Source organism: Vigna unguiculata, chromosome 3 (assembly GCF_037176805.1).
Source record: "Vigna unguiculata cultivar grain cowpea cultivar isolate G323 ecotype 2 chromosome 3, ASM3717680v1, whole genome shotgun sequence".
In the NCBI taxonomy this organism is placed as follows: domain Eukaryota; kingdom Viridiplantae; phylum Streptophyta; class Magnoliopsida; order Fabales; family Fabaceae; genus Vigna; species Vigna unguiculata.
Window position 1 is genome coordinate 7735805 of NC_140794.1, and position 21248 is coordinate 7757052.

General features: G+C 27.8%; 2 protein-coding genes across 4 annotated transcripts; both read left to right on the top strand.

The window, feature by feature from the left end:
• Positions 1–5587: 5587 nt before the first annotated feature.
• LOC114179456 (sulfite exporter TauE/SafE family protein 3-like) lies at positions 5588–14273 on the top strand. Of its 3 annotated transcripts, none has more exons than XM_028065803.2 (12): positions 5588–5884; positions 6372–6531; positions 8501–8701; positions 8799–8863; positions 8939–8966; positions 9060–9148; positions 9222–9308; positions 10794–10844; positions 11496–11717; positions 11792–11889; positions 13234–13374; positions 14015–14273. In XM_028065803.2, the coding sequence occupies exons 1-12, from the start codon at positions 5705–5707 to the stop codon at positions 14040–14042; spliced, it is 1350 nt and encodes a 449-aa protein (XP_027921604.2). In that variant the 5' UTR covers positions 5588–5704; the 3' UTR covers positions 14043–14273. The 3 variants fall into 3 exon arrangements, with proteins under 3 accessions (XP_027921604.2, XP_027921602.2, XP_027921603.2); XM_028065801.2 differs by having other exon boundaries at positions 11796–11889; XM_028065802.2 differs by having other exon boundaries at positions 9069–9148; positions 11796–11889.
• A 762-nt stretch (positions 14274–15035) lies between these two features.
• LOC114178098 (sulfite exporter TauE/SafE family protein 3-like) lies at positions 15036–19866 on the top strand. Its single transcript, XM_028063810.2, has 12 exons — positions 15036–15309; positions 15513–15672; positions 17685–17885; positions 17976–18040; positions 18143–18170; positions 18263–18342; positions 18425–18511; positions 18601–18651; positions 18740–18961; positions 19036–19129; positions 19298–19438; positions 19521–19866. The coding sequence occupies exons 1-12, from the start codon at positions 15139–15141 to the stop codon at positions 19610–19612; spliced, it is 1392 nt and encodes a 463-aa protein (XP_027919611.2). The 5' UTR covers positions 15036–15138; the 3' UTR covers positions 19613–19866.
• The last annotated feature ends 1382 nt before the right edge of the window (positions 19867–21248 follow it).

Sequence of the window (21248 nt, forward strand, 5' to 3'; positions counted from 1 at the left end):
GAGGTGAAAATCAGATTAAATTTTACTGTGTTTAATATCTGGATACTTCCGCTTGGTGAGATACAAATTATGCTAATTCTTCCTCTCTTTATTGATAATCGGTCCATACGATTAGTTGTAAATAATAAAAATTATTTTAATTTTCATTGTGTATTTGAATTGTAGCATTTGAAAGTCGTTTTCCTTTGAATAATAGAAAATAAATAGAGTCTTCTCTCTTCTACTTTTAGTTTTGCAAATGTGAAGTTTCATCTTAATCACTTCGTTCATCTTCATCAACTTTGCTGATATTGTGGTACATATAAATCTAGGGTATATTTCTTTGTGATTGTTAAAAAATAATCATTTTTAACTAATTTTCATATAAATAATATTTGATGTGTTTGTTTAGGGAAAAAGGAGTCAATTATCGATAGTATGATAAAACATTATATATAAAATTTTGAGGATAATTTTGTCTAATAAAAAAGTTATAAATATATTGTTTTTTTCTTCTTCTTTAAACTAGTCTCTCTATTGTGTTTTCTTTTTTAGATAAGTTTATATAAATATATTGAAAATCATAATAAGTCTACAGCTTAAATTCGTTGACATCATGTTTAAAGTCTTTAAATATAACTAAATTTCGAATGATACTTGTAATATGGTTGATATCATTATTATAAATGGTTACATTTTTTTTTTATTTAAAATTTCAACTATCTATCATTACGTAAATTTGACAATTTTTAACAACAGTACCTTTATATTGATTAAACCTTAAGCTTATACGAATTATACAAATTTTTAACAACAGTACCTTTATATATAATTAATTTATACAAATTTAAATATAATTTATGCATAAATTTTAATTAATATATAAGTTACTTTTAATTTATGAAAAATATATTTATTATTATATTTATAACTATTTATTGAAAAATATGCAAATATATATATATATATATATATATTGTCTGCATTTACTTAAACAAATACATGTTCTCATATTAAAAGAAACAAAATTTGATTAGTTCACGTTTTAATTATTATTTTTGATATACAATTTTTAGTATCTTTTGATTAAATACGTTACTTCAAAACTTATTTTTATATTAAAAGTTGCATTACATATACATGTGATGATATCCACATAATTGCCTCTATAAGTGGAGGCATATCTTGTTAAGAATCTAAGTGTAAGTCTAAGTCCCACATCAGTTAAAATTGAGAAAGTAGAGCACTATATAACGATAAAGACCCATTAACTCATTACTTTAAGGTTTTGGATTGAGAGTAGTGTCAATGTCTTATGTGATTAGACTTAAGTCTCATTGGTGTTTGTTCTTCTCAGTGAAATTTCCTCGTTTCAGCTAGGCAGAAAAAAAGGGGAGGGTGAGATTGTTAAAAATTAAAAAATTTAAGTGTGAGTCTAAGTCCCACATTGGCTAAAAATGAGAAACTCCCTCTATACACCTAACAATCCTTTTATCAATTTTACATTTTCTAGAGTGACTTAAAGCATGAGTTAAAACCAGAAAATATGTTTTTGCTTTTGAAATTAAGAATATAATTTACATCTCATTAAGCATTATAAAAGTACGTACACATGAAGGGTGCTTTAAGTATTTGAAAATTAAACTTGTTTCCGACAATCACTTGGTTTGAAGTTGAAGGTGGTAATTAGTTACACTATTTACTTAATTTGGTTAGTTTTGGTAGTTAACATGTACATCTTCTGGACCACACATTTTGTTGTTTCATGTATTATTGTAGACAATGTTCACATATGCTTGTGTCATTCAGAGTGCGACACAATTGTCCATATTCGTTTTTCACAAGTTAAAAAAATTGACAAGAAGAGAAAGAGCATCTTAAGCACTAAGTAAAGATAAAAGGAAATGAGGCGAAAAAGAAAATTACAAAAAGTTTAAATGATGTAGTAACACTTTCGGTAGAAAAGGATGTGTTCATATATATAAAAAAAAATATTATTTAGATAAACGTAGAAAAGGATGTGCTTATTAAAAAAATATTATTTACATAAATTTATATGACACGGTTTTTAAAAATAAAATTGTGATAAACTTCCAAGTTCCAAGTAGATAGTACTTTACATATGTGGTATAATTGATTTTAATAATTTAAAGACTTGATATGTTACTTAATATGTTAAAAGTTCCAAGGACATAAAAAAGTAAATTTAAAGACATAATATACTTCAGAATCCACCTCATAATTTAAATACACCTTCCTCATAAAAATATTTTTTTTCAAAAATTACGAAGTGTTAAGTTTTAATGTAGATAATATTTGATAATTCATCGACTTGAGATCAAAAGAATGAGAGAATTTTCTTTTAGAGGATTAGATTATATATAAAAGATAATTTTCCCTCTATAAATTAATAAAAGTTACAATATTTGATTGGTCCTATGGTTCGAAAATCTCAAATATGTTCTTAAGTTTTAATCAATCTCCATTGAATTTTTATTTTTGAAAATGTGATGTAATTTTATCATTTTTATTAGTACAATATAAGTATCACGTGTAAATTCATGATTTTTTTAAATTTTTTATTTAAAAAATTGTTATGTGTCAAGAGAGCCTCATGCCAGTTGCAAGGTAATATGATGTGATAGTGTCACGTGTCAGTGTTACGTCAAGTGTTATGTAAAAAATCTCAATTTAATTCATATATTGTTATTTTTATTTAATTCGGTCCTAATTACTTTTCAAAATAGAGCAATTATGTCCTTCTCCTCATTGGGACCAAACTTATATACAAATGTTATATTGATCCTTCTATTAAAATTGTTATTTTTATTAAATATTTTTAACAAAGTTAATTTTATTTAAATATATTTCACATTGAACTTTATTTAAATTTTGTTTTTAAATTTTAAATATATTTTTATTGATATTTTATTACATCATACTTTAATATTGTTTTTTTTAATTTCAGTTTATATTTAAATTATTATATAAACTTATAAATGTATACAAATATTTGAATATAAATTTATAAATCTCTATAATCTTAAAATTCATTTTAACAAAGAAACACAAATACTCCATATTTTATTTCTTTTTATATTCATACTTATATTAAAATTATATATATATATATATATATATATATATATATATATATATATATATATATATATATATATATATATAACAATATATAAATAGATCCCTTCTTTTGTGTCCACATTTCGTTTTTTCAGTTTTATCCTTAATTATTATTTTAAAAATTAATTATTTTATAAATAGTTTATCTTTAATCGTTATTCTAAAAACCTCTTTTATTTTTAATAGTTATTTTATTTAACAATTATTTTATATATCCTGAAAGTAAATATTATTGATCTTAACTCAAATTTTTGTGAAAATTAAAAAATGCAAACACACAAATGCGATAACACTTGTGTTTTCGCTAGTATAGATTCATATTAGTAATAGAAATTAAAATATAAATTTATAAATTTATAAATCAATATAATAGAAATTAAATTTATACAAATATTTAAAATATAAATTTATAAATCAATATTCATAATTGAGTGAAAATCTATACAAATATTTAAAATATAAATTCATAAATCAATATAATGGAAATTAAATTTGATATCGATTTAGAAAGAGACGAAATTATTCAATTAAAAAAATGGAATTGAATTGAATCAAAATAGAGAATTTCCACGGTGACATTATATTGATACGTGATACTGTCTTTGTCACTGTTATATTACACTGCTTCTACCATGTGACATGATGCTCTCTTGACACATGACACTTGAATTAACATCTTTGGTATAATACTAATTAAAATGACTAAATTATATCATATTTTAAAAAATAGAAACTTAATTGAAATCAATCAAAAATATGTGAATTTACTTAAAATTTTTGAACAAATAAGAGTACGAACCAAATATTTTAACTATGAATAAAATAAGTTGGATTTTTTATACATGATATAGAAATGCTAAATAAATAATATATTAGAGATGAAATTTAACATTAATGAGATGTATGATCCATATTCACGTTACAACGCGTTTCTCACGGAGCAAGAAAGTGGCAATATTTGACTGAAACCACAAAAATAAAAAAGTGGGATGGATGAAGGCTCGTACACTAGGGTGGCCATGCATGCAGCTTAACGAGGAATATAGTCAAAAAGCAGAAAACGAATTGAAAATAGTAATATAGTAATGAAAAACTTAGACAACAAAACTGGTGGAGTATTAGGTACATATTTGTGGGTAACATCTACTTACATAAAAACAAAATACATGTAAAAAATATTTTTTTATTATTTGATTTGAGACCACATGTAGTTTAAATATTAATTATATATTTGAGTCGCTGCTCTATTGATAAAAAATCCTTTTTATGAATCTTGATGCTGAATTAGCTGTTCAATATTTATTATTAATTAACGTATCAACATCAATATACATATAATTATACTCTCTTTTTTTGTGTGCGCACGTTTTTTTACTTCACTTGTTATTTTTAAAGTTTTAAAACTCACAAGTTCATATATTTTTCTAATTTTTAATTTTATTGTGTATTTCTGTCTAAATATTTCGTATGCATTTTTTAAATAAAATATTATTTTATAATTGAAATTTTTGAAAAATAAAAGGAATATTCTACGTATTTAAAGTATGCACATATGGTATTTTTCTTTAATTCTAACTGTGAAAAATTACCATTTTTTTTTTATTTTTAGTGAACGCTAGACTGAATTGGTTATCAAAGTAATTTTTGCAATGCTTTTGTTACTTGTGTTCCAGAAACGGCTTATATATATATATATATATATATATATATATATATATATATATATATATATATATATATATATATATATGAGAATTTTAATTCAATTAGCAATTTCTAAACTTAATGAAACTTTTTTTTATAATAAGTAATGATCGGTTAAGAAAAAAAAATCACAGTTCGAAATGTAATCTTATAATGTAAAGAAAACCATTTTAAAATTAATATTTCACAAGTATTTCTAAAAACAGTTATTTTATTTCATTTTACATGCGTACATCCCCCAAGTTCATGAGCAAAGAATAAAAATAATTTCTTTGGTTCCAACTACAAACCTTAGTTTTAATAAGATAAATTTAGGATAAGTAAAGAAAATATAAATAAATATCGAATTAAGTCAAAATACAATTAAAAGAAGTTCCTCTTCCCATTTATTTATAAAAAAAAAAAAATGTAAACAAAGAATATATCCATTCAAATAATCAAACACTTTCTTACCATTTCTTTAACTACATCAACCATTGTTTTATCATCACTCGTGCTTATTTTTAAATCTCATTCCTTTTTCAGGAGAAGTGAGCCATGCTATATACAAATAAAAATGTGATAAATTAAAAAAGTATTTAATATAACGAGAAAGAGAAATGTGAATGAGAAATAATAGTTTTTTTTTTCCTGCAAAACGTCAAATCACTTGATGATAATGCAAATAATAATAAGTAATAATGATAAAAGTGTGGTGAAGAAGCCTTTAGGGTTCATGATATATGATAAATGAACAGAAAAACACATTCATGTTAACCCTAGTCCAAAATTTCGGTTAAGCACGATAGCAGCATCAACAATTGGCGAGTTTCTCTGTATTCTGAAGCAACATATATATAAAAGAAAGTCATAGTTTTGAAAACTGCTCTTTGTCTATAGTATGAAGGCTATGAAATGGGTTCCTAGGGTTCTCATACTTCTTCTTCTTCTTCTTCCGCTTTATGTTACATCTTCTCATCAAAACACAGATCAGAAAACAGTCTCATCAGAATTCCATGTCACGAAAAGGGTTCAGACTAATGATCATGATGCTAAAGTTTTTTACAAACACACTTGGCCGGTAAGAGTGCTTGCTATGCATACTTTGAGTCAATTGCAAGTAAACTACATATATAAGTTTCTAGATCTTTGAATGCATCATTTATACGCTTTGTCTATATCTATTAATGTGTAGGGTCTTTCTGTTTCTGTTTTTGGTTGTGTATTTTGGAGCAGCAGAACAAATTTATGGCTACTGCTTTAGTTCCATGTGCATCTTCTTTTTAATCTTTGATGGATCTCTAGTTATTGACTGTCATGTTTTGTAAGGTTTCGATGTCAAGCTTTTGCATCTTTTTCACAGATTATTGATCTTTTTGTAAAAGAGTTAGAGCATTTCATAAGTGTTCTTCTTTAATTTATTTATTCTTTGCTGAAAAAAATAGACCAAATATGTAGCAGAATCTTTTTTGGATACAATGTTTTTTTAGATATTTTCACTAATAGAAACTAAAAAACTTTTGTATTCATATATAGAATTGTGATTATCTTTTTGTTTTTGGTTGTAGAGGATGAAATTTGGGTGGAAAATAATAGTGGGAAGCATAATTGGATTCCTAGGATCATCATTTGGGACTGTTGGAGGTGTTGGTGGGGGTGGTATCTTTGTACCCATGCTTACCCTAATTGTTGGATTTGATGCAAAATCAGCAACAGCAATATCAAAATGTAAGAACTAGTACTATTTTTTATTTCTTCAATTTTCTAAAACTTGCTCAACGGGTTATGAGATTCATGGCATGAGGGTTGCTTCCTTATTACTCCATGCTCAATGCCAACTTTTTAACTAGAGATTCAATTATTTGCATGTTTTGGTGTGCAAGTACTTGGGGGAAAAAGATTAATTATTTTACTAATTTTAAACTTTAATTTTTTTAAATGTTTCATCCACAAGATGAATTAAATACAGATCTATGATTTACAGCGAAATTTATTATTTTTTTAACTACGCATAAAGGATTTTAGAAATTTTCACTGGTTATTTTTTTTTTCTCCTGCTCACTGGTTCGTTTTCACGGACTTCAAAGAAAAATAAAATTAAAACTAATTAATTTTGTTAACATGGATTAATTTATCAATTTTTTTTATTTGAGTTAATCCAATCTATTTAACAGGAGGTTGGTTCGATTTGAATCAATAAAGTTGAATACTAAACAAATGTACAAAGCTCTTAATTGGTACAACTTTTACGTCAAATATTTAAGATTAGGTATGTCTGTTAGGAGTTCAATGTCGGTTAGGAGTTAGAAGCGAGAAATGAAAATTTAGGAAGAATTTTTTCTTCTACATAAATTTAGGTTGAAGTACATATTTACCGACATAAATTTATGTTTTACTCACTAAGGTTTAACATAAATTTTTGACATTATTTTTAAAATTTAAATGATTTCAACTTAATATTGTTCTACATACATCAAACACAAATGACATCAATATACAAAAGATAAATTAAAAAAAATTTGAACATGAAAGCGTGGATCATCTAATATGTTAAGCTTTGACATATAAATCACTATTTGGTGTGAAGAAACTACACAAAAAATTTTAAAGTCTTCTAAGAAGTATAGGTATGTAAAAAAGCAAGGAAAAAAAAAAACCTTCCTGATAAAGATGTCTAACATAAAGTTATAAAAAATATATGATTAGTAAAGTTGAAAATTTAAAAGAAACCATATCTACAAGCGAAAAAATTTAATCACCAACTTATAATGTAAAAATTATGAATATTCAAAATTAATGAAGTGGTAAATAGAGGTATAACACTACATATAATCCTAAGCATATTAAATAGTCTTAATTAAATAAACATATTATCTATAAATACTAAATACTATTTAAAAAACGCAGTTGGTCTACCTCATTGACAATGTAAACTAACATGTATACATAGATTCAAGATTATTATAAATTAAAACATGTAATAGTATGAGACTAATATTTAAAATTTACTTAATACTAACTTAAATTCATATATGATATTGGGTGAGAGTTGGACGCATTTGATTTATGAATGTAGCTTGATGGCGATAAAACTCTAATTCTCTTGAAAAGTTTTCTTCTTCTCACTTACTAAGAAAATTATTGCAAAAGAATGTTGGGAATAATTTAAGTATGAGTCAAAAGTCCCACATTGGATAAAATAGACAAAGTTAAATACTATATAAGAATAAAAAGACCCATAACAATATTGTCTTAAGATTTTGGTGTAAAACTGGTATTAAATTCCTTATATGTGTAAGAGTAATGTCCTATATATATATAAAACCATAATCTCTTAATAACTATAACCATAACCCATATATAACCAAAACATATAAAATAATATATAACCCAACAAAAATATATAAAATCACAATCTCTTAATAACTATAACCAAAACATATGAAAAAATATATAATCCTACAAAGAGGTGTTAAGTTGTTTAAATGAGACAAGTAATCCCTATAATATACTAATATATTAAAAATATTTTTAAGGTACTCGTAGTAAAAGATCGGGACTCTATTTTAACAAGTTTTCTAAACACGTACATAGAAAACTTGCTTTGGGAATAAAAGCATGTTATATATCAACTTTGTATTATGAGTGTCCGTATCTTTGATAAGGGTGAAATTTTGTATTGTTTTGGTTGGTTAAGGCATGATTACGGGTGGAGCAGCAGCAACTGTTTTCTACAATTTGAAGCAAAGGCACCCAACTCTTGACATGCCTGTGATTGACTATGACCTAGCACTTCTTTTTCAACCAATGTTGATGCTTGGAATCAGTGTTGGTGTTGCTTTCAATGTCATTTTTCCTGACTGGTTGATAACAGCTTTGTTAATTGTTGTTTTCATTGGTAGGTACCAATATATATTGCTTCAAAATACATGAATTTCTGCTCTATTTTTTGTTTTTCTTTGTTTCCCTTTTGAAGTAGTTTGATTGTGAATCAGGCCTTTCAATCAATGCATTCCTTAAGGGTGTTCAAACATGGAAAAAAGAAACCATTCTTAAGAAGGTTGTTTCAACACATCTTTTTCTATTAAACTTAAATTGTGTACTGAATCATTTTTCATCCCTGTTCTTATTTCAGGAAGCTAGACAGAATGTACGGTTAAATGGTAAGTGGAAATTTATGTGGTTTTCTGCTATAGCCTTGTTAAAGGAGAGAACATTTATCAAACATGTTATATGCTAACTTTTAGTTTTATCAGATACTGCAGGAACCAGTAATGATGCTGATGATCCTCAAACAGAGATGGTCGATGAAAGTCATATAAATACCAATCAAACGAGGAAAAAAGTAGTATAAGTTGCTGCTATTGTTTTCATGTCCAACATCTATTGTTTCTGATAAACCTGAAACTTCTGTGCAGGTTTCTGTTATTGAAAATATTTGTTGGAAGGAACTTGGAATTCTTGTATCTGTGTGGATCTTGATACTTGCATTGCAGATAGGAAAGGTGAGTGTCTTGTTTTTATGAAGAAACACATTTTTGAATCATGAAGAGATGTCTTATGTGAATAGTTTTATGAATATTTTACTTGTAGAATAAAATTATAACAAAATTTAAATGCCAAAACCATCTCCGTCTTAAAATTAAGATAAACTTCCTAAATTTAATTAATAAGTTTATATTCTTATTTTTCAAAACCTTAGTCTAATTTAATTCCCAAACTTTATAAATGCGTGAATTTAGTCTTTTTAACCAAATTTTGTTAAATTTATTTGACGTTTCAAACGCATTTTATGATAATTTTTGAGTTAACATTGAAGCAAAAATGTATCAAACGGTGTAAACAATTCAAATACTATCATGAAATGTGTTTGAAACATCAGATAAATTTAATAAAATTTGGTTAAAAGGACTAAATTCATATGCATTTCTAAATGAATGACTAAATTGGTTAAACGTTTGAAAGAAGAACTAAGTTCAAATTTTATTAAAACTTGAGAGACCAAAAATATATTTAACTCTTCTTATTTTTACCAAACAAATATTTTGAAACTTTAAACCAGCAAAAACCAAATTGTTCAAATTCAAATTACAAGTTTATGCATAGATTTTCAACTCCGGTTGTTACTTCGATATCCATTAAATGATATTCAATTTTAAAGTTTTAAATTTAATTTTTCCTTTTTATTCTTAAATACATAAAAAACATCAAATATTGTGTTATGTTTTGAAGAATAATTAGTTGTTACAAACTATGTTAATTTGAATTTTTCCAAGTGATCTTTATAAAAAATCTATTATATTGGCTATGTATTTATACTTGTTAGAAACACAATAAGTTGTTTATTCAAGTTAGATAATCTTGTAACTTTGTCTAAGTTAAGTACATGACAACTAATATGTGAAGAAGACCACATTTAAAAATTGTTAGGAGTTTAAGTGAAAGTTGAAGTCTTAAGTATGAGTTGAGTAATATCCTCCCTTATACGTTGTTAGCTACCCATTGGTCAAAATCTCTCAATTATTTTCTCCAACTGAATTGTCCAATAAATGGTATCGAGTTAAGTAAAAGAGATTCCAGAAATAGAAACAAATATATATAAAAAGTGAATAATAATCCTAAACATATGAATTAAATTATTAATTTAACCAAATAGTTTTAAATGAACAAATATATTATGCATAAAAACTTCGTAGAACAAAATAAAATAAGACAACAGAATTCAAATACTAAAACTATTTTAATTTTAAAATCAAACTAATAATTTCCAAAAGTCTAAATAAAAGTTGATGTGAATCCTAAAATTTCTAACACAACAAACCTAATCATTCAAATTCAAATTATGCACATATATAGTCTCAATATAGCTTCTACAAAAAATTCATACATGTATTATTTCGTGTTGGTACATTTTTGCATTCCTTATATTTGTTTTTTTAGTACATCAACTGAGTTTACTTTGCTGTATGCTAATATATACACACATGCAGAATTACACGGCAAATTGCTCAGCGCTATATTGGGTATTGAATCTCCTGCAGGTACAAATCACGTATAAACTATATTGAATACTAGTGCAGAAAACAAAAGTTTGTTGTTATGCTTTTCATTGACCAACTTAAACAAACATGGGCTCGGGTGAAGAGATAGATCGTTAGTTAGATCGAGCGCTTACTACTAGATAAAAAACTATAGTTATTAGTCAGGACGGACGTATAGCAGTCCAAACGTTACGATTCGATTGTGACCTGGTCCACTTGGCCTGTCACAGGACAATTGATGTCACCTGCAACAATTTTTACATTGTTACGGGTTGCACAATTGCCCCGTGACGGAGGCCAGGTGAGTCAAGTTACAATCCAAGTGAGATTCCTAGTAGGACAATTGTTGAGGGAGAAATTGTTGTAGGTGACATCAATTGTCCCGTGATAGAGACCAAGTAAATCAGGTCACAATCGAATCATGATGCTTAGACTGTTACGCTCTTAAGTAAAAAGAGTTGCACCCTACCTCAACAATATTGTCCTACTAGAAATCTTACTTGGATTATAACTTAGTCCACCTAACCTCCGTCACAGGACAATTGTACAACCCGCTACATTGATTTAGTGTTAATAACGTAAACTTTAGTCTTAGAATGAATGAAGCACAGGAAGATATTGTAGTGGTGATTATCTTGTTGTTGATATCAGGTCCCTGTGACAGTGGGAACAACTTTTTACGAGGCAGTGCTTCTGTACAAGGGGAAGAGAGTGATAGCATCAAAGGGTGATGAACACACACGTTTGCATGTGGGGAAGTTAATGGTTTATTGTACGTGTGGGTTGGTCGCAGGCATAATTGGTGGATTACTAGGTCTTGGTGGAGGATTCATCTTGGGGCCACTTTTCATTGGCCTAGGAATTCCTCCTCAGGTACGTTTTTATCTTCTCTGCTCATGTTGCTCCACTTGGAATTCACTCTCATTCACCACCAACTTTCCACCCAGCTAGGTCTCCAGTGCTACCTCCACTTTTGCCATGACGTTTTCTGCATCCATGTCTGTGGTGGAGTATTACCTTCTCAAACGTTTTCCTGTTCCTTATGGTAACTATATTTATATATATTTGTTTATGGATGAAGCATCATCAATTAAAGGGGTTATCAATAAGTTAACCATTATATCATGCCCACTCATTCCTCTTTCGTGTCATCATCACTTTATTGACCTTTTATCAATATAATACACTTAAAATCAACGTTCGTATTGAAAACTTGCATGTTAAAGGAACTATTACAGTATTTGAGAGGACGTGGACTTTAATAAATTTATCACTTTCAGATGATGATTAATTAGTTTGTTAATATATACTAATAATAAATAAATAAATTAATAAATAGATATATGTGGGAGATACCACGTCCACTAAAAATAAAATAAATTTATAATATATATAACTAGTTTAATAAATTTATAACTTCTATAGAAGATGATGATTAATTGGGCAATAATAATAATAATAATATAATAAGGGAAAATGATTTTTTATTATTAAATTTTGACAATTTTTTCTTACAACCTTAGGTGACATTTTTTAAGTGGTTTAGTAGTTTTTCATTTTCTCATTCTCAATATTCCAAAATCACTTAGAAGATGACACCTCATATTGTAAAAGAAAGTTGTTAAAATTTATTAATTAAAATATCATTATTTTATAGTAAGTAGGTGTATGTTGGAGATACCACATCAATAAAAAAAGTTTATAGTATATGTAAGTGGAGGCAAATCTTATTTTATAAATTAATTTTGTAATTTGGGAGATTGGCTTAAACTTTTCTTTTTAAGATAGAATTCAAATTATTCAAAATCTATTCCATAGTGAGATATTTGTTATTTATTGGACTTATCACATTATTTGTTTTTGAACCAAATAACATGTTACACTTATGATGTATATACTTTGACATGAGGAGGAGTGTTGATTTTGTCGTGTTTGTACATATTATGTACATTTTTTTTCCCAACGGATAAAAAGTGTTTCATTTCTTGAGTAATGAAATTACTTTATCAAATAGGTAGGTATAGATAAAAACTTTCACTATAGTACAAGTGAATGCATAAATCGAGAGAAAGGGTTGCTGATCTAAGTAGAAGAGTGCTAGAAATACTATTTAACATAACTCTAAACAATTAGTAAATTTAACATAACCCCTAAAAAGAACATGCATAACCAAAACACTATGTAACATAAAAAATTTATATTAAAAGTTATATGAATATGAAATAAGAAGTGGAACGTACGTATACAGCTTTGTATTTAACAATTAATTGTTTATCAATATCTACATAGTATATTTAACTAAGAGTAAAAGATAACTTTTCTTACCTAAAAGTACAAAGTTACTTGATAATATGCAGCTTTCAATGTTTAATGTCTGATTTTTGTGCAGCACTTTACTTTGTAGCAGTAGCCACTGCTGCTGCACTGGTTGGGCAGCATTTGGTGAGAAAGGTTATTGCTATACTTGGGAGAACGTCTCTGATAATTTTCATCCTTGCACTCACTGTTTTCGTGAGTGGAATATCACTAGGCAAGTGCATTTTGCACCATTCCTTTTTAAACAACAATGATATTTTGACTACTAAATTTTAATAACTTTCTCTTACAATATGATGTGTCATCTTTTAAGTGATTTTTGAATATTGAGAATGAAAAAATGTAAAAATGAAAAATCGCTTAGAAGATGACACCTAAAATTATAAGAGAAAGTTGTCAAAAATTTAATAGTGAAAAAATCATTTTCGTTCTTTTTTTATTCTTCTTCCTTTTTAGGAGAGTAGTACCATATCAGTACCACACACACTATACTAATGTTAGTAATAACTAGTGGTTCTTGTTCACCCATATCTTATTTTATTAACACATATATCAACAACTTGTCGTGCTTTAAGTTGCAGAGAGAGTAAAAGATATGCTTATTTATTCATTCAAAAGTTGGAATCAGTTGGAATATCCTGATAGGATTAAAGTGTTTACACCATCATCACAATGGATTCTCATAAAGATACACTTTTATTATTTAAACAGTCAATACAATGCATTTTTATATTCAATCAATATATATAGTTTAGAAAAATTACAGAAAATTTATTCATATGATTATGCTTTGACATTTCAAATTAGTAATAAATTACAAATTACAAATGACTTAACGTTTTCTTTTACTGCAGGAGGAGTAGGCATAGCAAACCTGATTAAGAGGATTGAAAAAAAGGAGAACATGGATTTTGGAGATCTTTGCTCTTACAGGGTTAGAAGTTAAAGATAGAAAAATGTGAAGCTCTTCACAATATTATCCTTTAATGGGTTGTGTTAAGAATACAACTATTTAATTTAAAAGCTGCATCAGCATTTGAATAGTTTATGTACAATTAATGTTTGTGTAAAACGTTTTCAGTATTGACAAAATAAATTGTTTCTTTTTCTGCACAGACGGAATAAATTCTTTTGTGATCAATTATATTCTGAAGTACGAGTTTTTAAATAAAATCACGTTTTCCATAGATGTTATATATGTTTTCCCCAATTAATTAATTAAATGAAAGGAATATTCAAAAAAGGCTGCGTACGTACGAACACAAGTCCAGATCTTCTACTGATTTTTTTGTAAAGTACTCTGTTGAGCATTAAAAATACACTGACATTTTAAATATTTTTTTCATATATTTTAAAACGTCAAAATTAGTGGTAATCAGTATATTATGGAGACACAGTAGAAAAACAGCACAAAAAAACTCAGCAAAAAATCCAAATTCGTAGGAACACCGGTCATTTACATAAATACATATAATTTTTAATTCCTAAAAGTATAATATTTTGAAATGTTGATGTGAATTTGAGAGATTTTAAACATTAGAACATTTGGTTTTGGAAGCTCCACAAAGCGTAGTGCATGTGGCATATTTGAAGCACTAATCAGTTTATTAGGCCAAAGTAAGTGGGTGTACACTGTCCACAAACAGCCAAAAAAGTATGTGTAATTGTATAAAAGATATAAAAGATGAATGAAACCAATGAACACAGAGAATAGAGACCATGTTGTTATCAATACTACTCTGACCGAACATGTTGTTTTCTTGTACCTAAATTTTGATTGAATACTAAAACCCATTATCAACAATATTACCGTACAAGTGTACACTTTGAAGTGATGAACAACACTTTCTTAAAATTTCTATATATATGGTCCTCATGGTTCCATTTTGAAGCAAAGTACAGCATCTTAGTTCTGAAAGGACTAAGATTTTCAGCTCAGAAAAACTGGTCTGTTTCTGAAGAGAGTAATTAATTATCAATGGCTGTGAAATGGGTTGCTGCAAAGGCTTTCATTGCTTTTGTTCTTCTTGTTTCGGTCTCAGCAGCAACTCCTTCTTCTCATCAGAATAATGCAGACAACAAAACACCATCAAATGGAACTGTAGGGGTTGATTATCATGCCAAAGTGTTTTACAAGCACCATTGGCCGGTAAGAAATAATGTTCATTTTACAGTAACTTTTCATCACAGATAAAAAAAAAAAAGTTTCTATGAACAAAGTTCTGTTATACTCCAAAATTTTTCAGTCCATGCATGCATGCGTGCATGCATGTGTGTGGATATTTTTTTTTTTGCATTAAATTGGATTAAATGGATAAAGGTTTTTCATTTTTGTTTTGGTGTTGTGTGCAGAGTATGAAATTTGGATGGAGACTAATAGTAGGAAGCATAGCTGGATTTCTAGGATCAGCATTTGGAACTGTTGGAGGTGTTGGTGGTGGTGGCATCTTTGTGCCCATGCTTACCCTTATTGTTGGATTTGATCAAAAATCAGCAACAGCAATTTCAAAATGTAAGAACTTTTATATATATATATATATATATATATATATATATTTATATTGTTGGGTTTATATATTTTACATATATGATTATAGTCATCGAGAGATTATAGTTCTATATATTTATATGATATGAGTCTTACACATATAAGATATACTTGACACCACTTTTATACCAAAATCTTACAACAATGATGTGTTGGGTCTTTATTTTTGTATAGTGTTTAACTTTGTCTATTCTATCCAATATGAAACTTTTGACTCATACTTGGACTATTCTCAACATATATATACATACATACATATATATATATATATATATATATATATATATATATATATATTATTTTCTCTAACAAATTAACATTCCATCTTCTTTTCCTTGATAATAGAGGTTTAAGATTCTTTTTTTTATGTCGTTATATATATTTTTAATTTTTCTTTTTCCATATTGATTACATTAAGAGTGTAATTAAAAAAAAAGTTATGTTACTTTGAAATTTTAAAAAATATAGATAAGAAAGAACAATTTTTGGTTGAAAATGTATAATTATAAAGGTACGATTGGTATAAAAAAATTAATATAGCATTTGGGATGGGTTAATTACTAGATCTGTGTGGGACATTGATACCAAACATGTGGGAGTGGTACTAGGTTGATTTCATTGTCCAAATCTCAGTGCCAATATTTTAATGAAACATGTTCTTTATAGTATTCTGAATAATTTATTTTTCTTTTAGACCTTACGAATGCATACATTTTTAATCAAAATATCGTTTTCCCAGTTTTCTTTTCATCTGTTATGACTCTGTATTCTTTTAACATATACATACATGACTACTTCCTAGGAATATTTAAAAAAGTTATATTTTTTTGGTTTAGTTGTTAAAAGTATTTAAATTTGAACTTTTTATTTTTCCAATAATAACACTAGATATATTTGCAAATGGTTTTGTAAGAATTTTTTTTTCTTCATCTAATCCAATCTCATGTTTTGACGATCGTAATAGGTAATTTATATTTGATAGTTTGATTAAAAGAAAATAAACTATGGAAATAATTTAAATTTATTTTTTAAAATATAACTTGATTTTTTTTTTTCATATAATCGTATATTCATATAGTTTATATGTTAATATTTTTCATTAGTAGTTTTTATGGATATGTAATGGAATTTTTTTCCGTATTTTAGAAGTCAATTGTACGCTTAATTAATTTAATATAAATATAATATTATCCGGAAAAAAAAAACAACGTATGAAAAAATTTATTCTAATCAGAATATAATTTGTGAGGCAAGAGTGAGTATCATGAACATGAAAGAGAAAACAGTAACGTGTAAGAAAAAAAAGAAATATTTGAATTATCAATAATTTATTTCAATATATAATAATTTTTTTTATATTTATATACACATCTCCTATTTCTATTTTATTTTTAACTATACTTTAAAGTTATACAAAAATAAATATAAACTTCTTTTATACTAAAAGTAACTTTACGCTGCAAATAATTCACCATCGCATTTTGATGTAATATATCAGCAAAATCTAATTGTACACAAAATATAATTAAACAAATTAAATAAAGAGATACATTTTTGAACAAATAAATCATAACTTATATATTAAAATAAAACAAATAAATTATAAGACAACAATTTTAATTATGCTTTTTTGGTATTTTCTTATCATAAATATAGATTACATCAATATAAAAAATCAACCAACTTTTAATCTACATGTTAACTGTTTTAGCAACAAATTTAGTACTCAAGGAATATATAATCCCTTTTTTAATAGTAACACTTGGTGGTGTCTTGGTTATGATTATGACAATTTTGTTCTTGATGTGCTTATACAAGCCACCGATTACTCTTATTAAATTAAATGTGATTTAACTCTAACTAAACAGTGATACATCATTCTCTTTTTGAGTTAGATTAGGGTCATACTTCACATTATTAAGCTTTGTTTTGAATTGAATGTTCTTCTTTGGAAATTTACACATGAATGGAATTAGGCATGATTACTGGTGGAGCAACAGCAACAGTTTTCTATAATTTGAGGCAAAGACACCCCACACTTGATTTGCCCGTGATTGATTATGACTTAGCACTTCTTTTCCAACCAATGTTGATGCTTGGAATCAGTATTGGAGTTGCTTTCAATGTCATTTTTCCTGAGTGGATGCTAACAGTGTTGCTGATTATATTTTTCGTTGGTAAGAATTACTGGTCAAGCTTCAAAATTTAGACACTCTTGATTTGCTCAGTTAATTTCTTTCCTCTGATGTGATCTGAATGTTAAACAGGCATTTCAATTAAATCCTTCCTGAAGGGTGTTGATACATGGAAGAAAGAAACCATTATGAAGAAGGTTAATTAATTGCTTCCTTAAACATCACCCTCTTTTATGATTTAAATTTCTTTCAAGTTTTGCATTCTGATGCTTGTGCTTGCATCCATGTTATGATTCCAGGAAGCTAAGAAGAATTCACGAATTGACGGTGAGCTGTTTGATAATATTTCCATTCCACCTTTTTGCATATAAAAGTGTTTATCAGACATGTTATGCTATTTTTATTTTTTATGTAATCAGATATTGGAACTCCTGAAGGTGCTGCACATTATATTCAAACAGAAGACCCTGCCAAAGATATTAATGAACCAAAGAAAAAGGTTGTACAAAATACTGAAAGTTATTGACTCCATATATGTGCAACATCTATTGTTTCTAATGAAATCTAAAACTGTCATGCAGGTTTCTCTAGTTGAGAACATTCGTTGGAAGGAACTTGGACTTCTTTTTTCTGGCTGGATCATGATTCTTGGATTAGAGATTGCAAAAGTTGGTATCCATGACTCAAAATTTGAGTTTTTCATTTTCTGTTAAACATAATGTGATGATAACAGATGCCTCTGTTTTGAAATCAACAGAAACACACAACAACTTGCTCAAGGTTATATTGGTTAATGAATCTACTTCAGGTATAAACTACTCTAGGAGAATTTAATGAGCCATTACAATCATTATCATGGTGATTGCTGATCATTTTACTTATTTATGTACTTTCAGGTTCCCATAGCTGTAGGAACGAGTTCATATGAAGCTGTGCGTCTATACAAAGGGAAGAGAATCATAGCATCCAAGGGAGATCAACAAACACATTTTTGTGTGCTGCAGTTGGTTCTATTCTGTGCTTGTGGCACACTTGCTGGCATGATTGCTGGTTTGCTAGGCCTTGGTGGAGGATTCATCTTGGGACCCCTTTTCCTTGGTCTAGGAATTCCTCCTCAGGTACCTTTTTTTTGCCTTAAACTCTATGCAGATTTTACATGGAATTCACTCTAACTGAGGAGTTTTCCACACAGGTTGCAAGTGCTACATCCACTTTGGTAATGGCTTTTTCTGCATCTATGGCAGTGGTGGAATATTACCTTCTTAAACGTTTCCCCGTTCCTTATGGTAAGTTTGGATGAACAAACACCACTCTTTCCATAAGATTTTTACCGGATAATTAGAGAAAAACTTAATCAATTTCTCTATAACATAAAATAGTTATTATTGAGTTAATGAAACACCAACTTGTTACAGAGAAAATTTTGATGTTGAACTTTGAATATCATGTTGCAGCTCTTTTCTTCGTAAGCATAGCCACTGGTGCAGCACTAGTTGGACAGCATTTAGTGAGAAAGGCCATTGCCATACTAGGAAGAGCATCTGTGATCATTTTCATCCTAACCTTGACACTCTCTGTTAGTGCAGTTTTACTAGGTAAGTGTAAGATGGTTTTGTTTGCAGAGTGTGATAGTGCAGTTTTATGAGGAAAGTGTAAAATGGTTTTGTTTGGTCACAGGTGGAGTAGGAGTTGTACACATGATTCAAAAGATTGAACATAACGAGTACATGGGATTTGGAGACCTTTGCACGTACAGGGTCCACAAATGATGTTCAGGGAAAGGTTTGTGAACATTCAGAATCTCATATCTATCTACAAAGACCAGATTAGAAGAGAGAGAAATGAAGAATGTAATAAATGATTAATGTGAAAAGAGAGAGAGGGATGAAGAGAATTTGAGAGTGTCAAATGAATGTTTACAATGATAAAATGTTGATATATCAATGTTCTAAGGTTCCTGATGGATGGTATTTATTGTAGAACTATATGTTTAGTTAATAAAAAGCTATAGAAATTTATGAAAGTCGATACAAAATTAATCCAAAACTATGAAAACAGGTCAAGTTCTATTGGGTTGATCTTCTAATAGAAAAAATAGATTTCATAAAATTAAATTAAATTAAACATACATATATAAATAGCTTAATACGAATTTCATTTGAATGTTATTTCCTATTAATATTAAAAACTAAATTTATAAAACAAACTCACAATACAATAAACATTTTTTTTATTTTTTTTAAATATTAAAATCTTAAAAAAATTAGATCTTAAAAAAATTATATAGAATTTTTTAATATAATTTTAGCCTGATTAAATTTTAAATCTTTGATAAATTTGAGTATTCTGAATTAAATCTTTATTAAAAAATTTCCTTTTATCGAATACTCAATATTAATATATTTTTTCAATTGAATTCTTGGGTGATATAGGGTTACTTTGCATTGTTATTGTTTTTGCATACTTACATGAAAAATAACAAAACCGATTGATTAAGTTTTAAGCATTTCATAAATACATAAATTTTTAAGTGAGTTTTTTTTTTCTATATTCAAAATATTCTTATATTTCAATGGATAATGATACAATGTCTCAGTTATTTGACTCCAATCTTACCCGTCTACGTGGTATCCATTATTTTAATATTTTTAAATGAAACGGTAATTGGAGGCAGCGTCCCAGGTAAGTTTGCGTCATGTGCACGCGCGGTGAATTGGAGAAACATTTCAAAAAAATATAGTGTGTTGGTTCGTTTTCCCTCGTCCTTCTCCTTCCTCGCAAGTTTCTTCTTCGAGCAGGTCACACAAGCACAGAGGCATTTGTATCGCAAGAGTTTTTTCTTCCCCAAAAGGCTATCCTTCCATAAAGGTTGGTGTTGTGGGTCGCAGTGGAAACAAATAACGGAGTTCTCGAGAGTGGTTTGGGTTGTTGGAGGCGGCGGGTTCGGCGGAAAGTGGTGGGTACCGTTCGGTGCATTGCTTGGGCGCACTCTTGTTGGCGTAGTTGTTGATTTATTAAAGGCCATTCACACAACGAACATTGCCATAACATGATTTTTGAGATAATTTTAGATAGGGATACTTAGATTGAGGTAGACGAAGGATAATGAATAGTCATTGTATATGTATTTTGGAAAGTAGGATGAAATAAGAATTGATACATTGGAATATGTTATTTAACTTGCAATGTGTTATGCAGTCTTAGAAGTAAAAGTGTGATTGAAAAAGCCACTTATGTTGGCACAATTGTATATATTGTTGAATCATTTGTTGGAGTTAATATGTAGTTTGTACATTGATAGATATATTCATGATTTGATGGTAATCTAACCATCAATATACTTAATTTTAGGAAGGCAATTGTGTTATTTTTGATTGTATTAGTAAACTTGAAAAGGTGTTCCAG

Excerpts from the sequence above, each read along its gene's own strand:
- LOC114179456 (XM_028065801.2), top strand. The coding sequence starts at position 5,705 with ATGAAGGCTATGAAATGGGTTCCTAGGGTTCTCATACTTCTTCTTCTT. Across the intron at positions 11,718-11,795 it reads GCCTAGGAATTCCTCCTCAG|GTCTCCAGTGCTACCTCCAC; the intron begins GTACGTTTTTAT and ends CCACCCAGCTAG. Across the intron at positions 11,890-13,233 it reads ACGTTTTCCTGTTCCTTATG|CACTTTACTTTGTAGCAGTA; the intron begins GTAACTATATTT and ends ATTTTTGTGCAG.
- LOC114178098 (XM_028063810.2), top strand. The coding sequence starts at position 15,139 with ATGGCTGTGAAATGGGTTGCTGCAAAGGCTTTCATTGCTTTTGTTCTT. Across the intron at positions 17,886-17,975 it reads GCTGATTATATTTTTCGTTG|GCATTTCAATTAAATCCTTC; the intron begins GTAAGAATTACT and ends AATGTTAAACAG. Across the intron at positions 19,439-19,520 it reads TGTTAGTGCAGTTTTACTAG|GTGGAGTAGGAGTTGTACAC; the intron begins GTAAGTGTAAGA and ends GTTTGGTCACAG.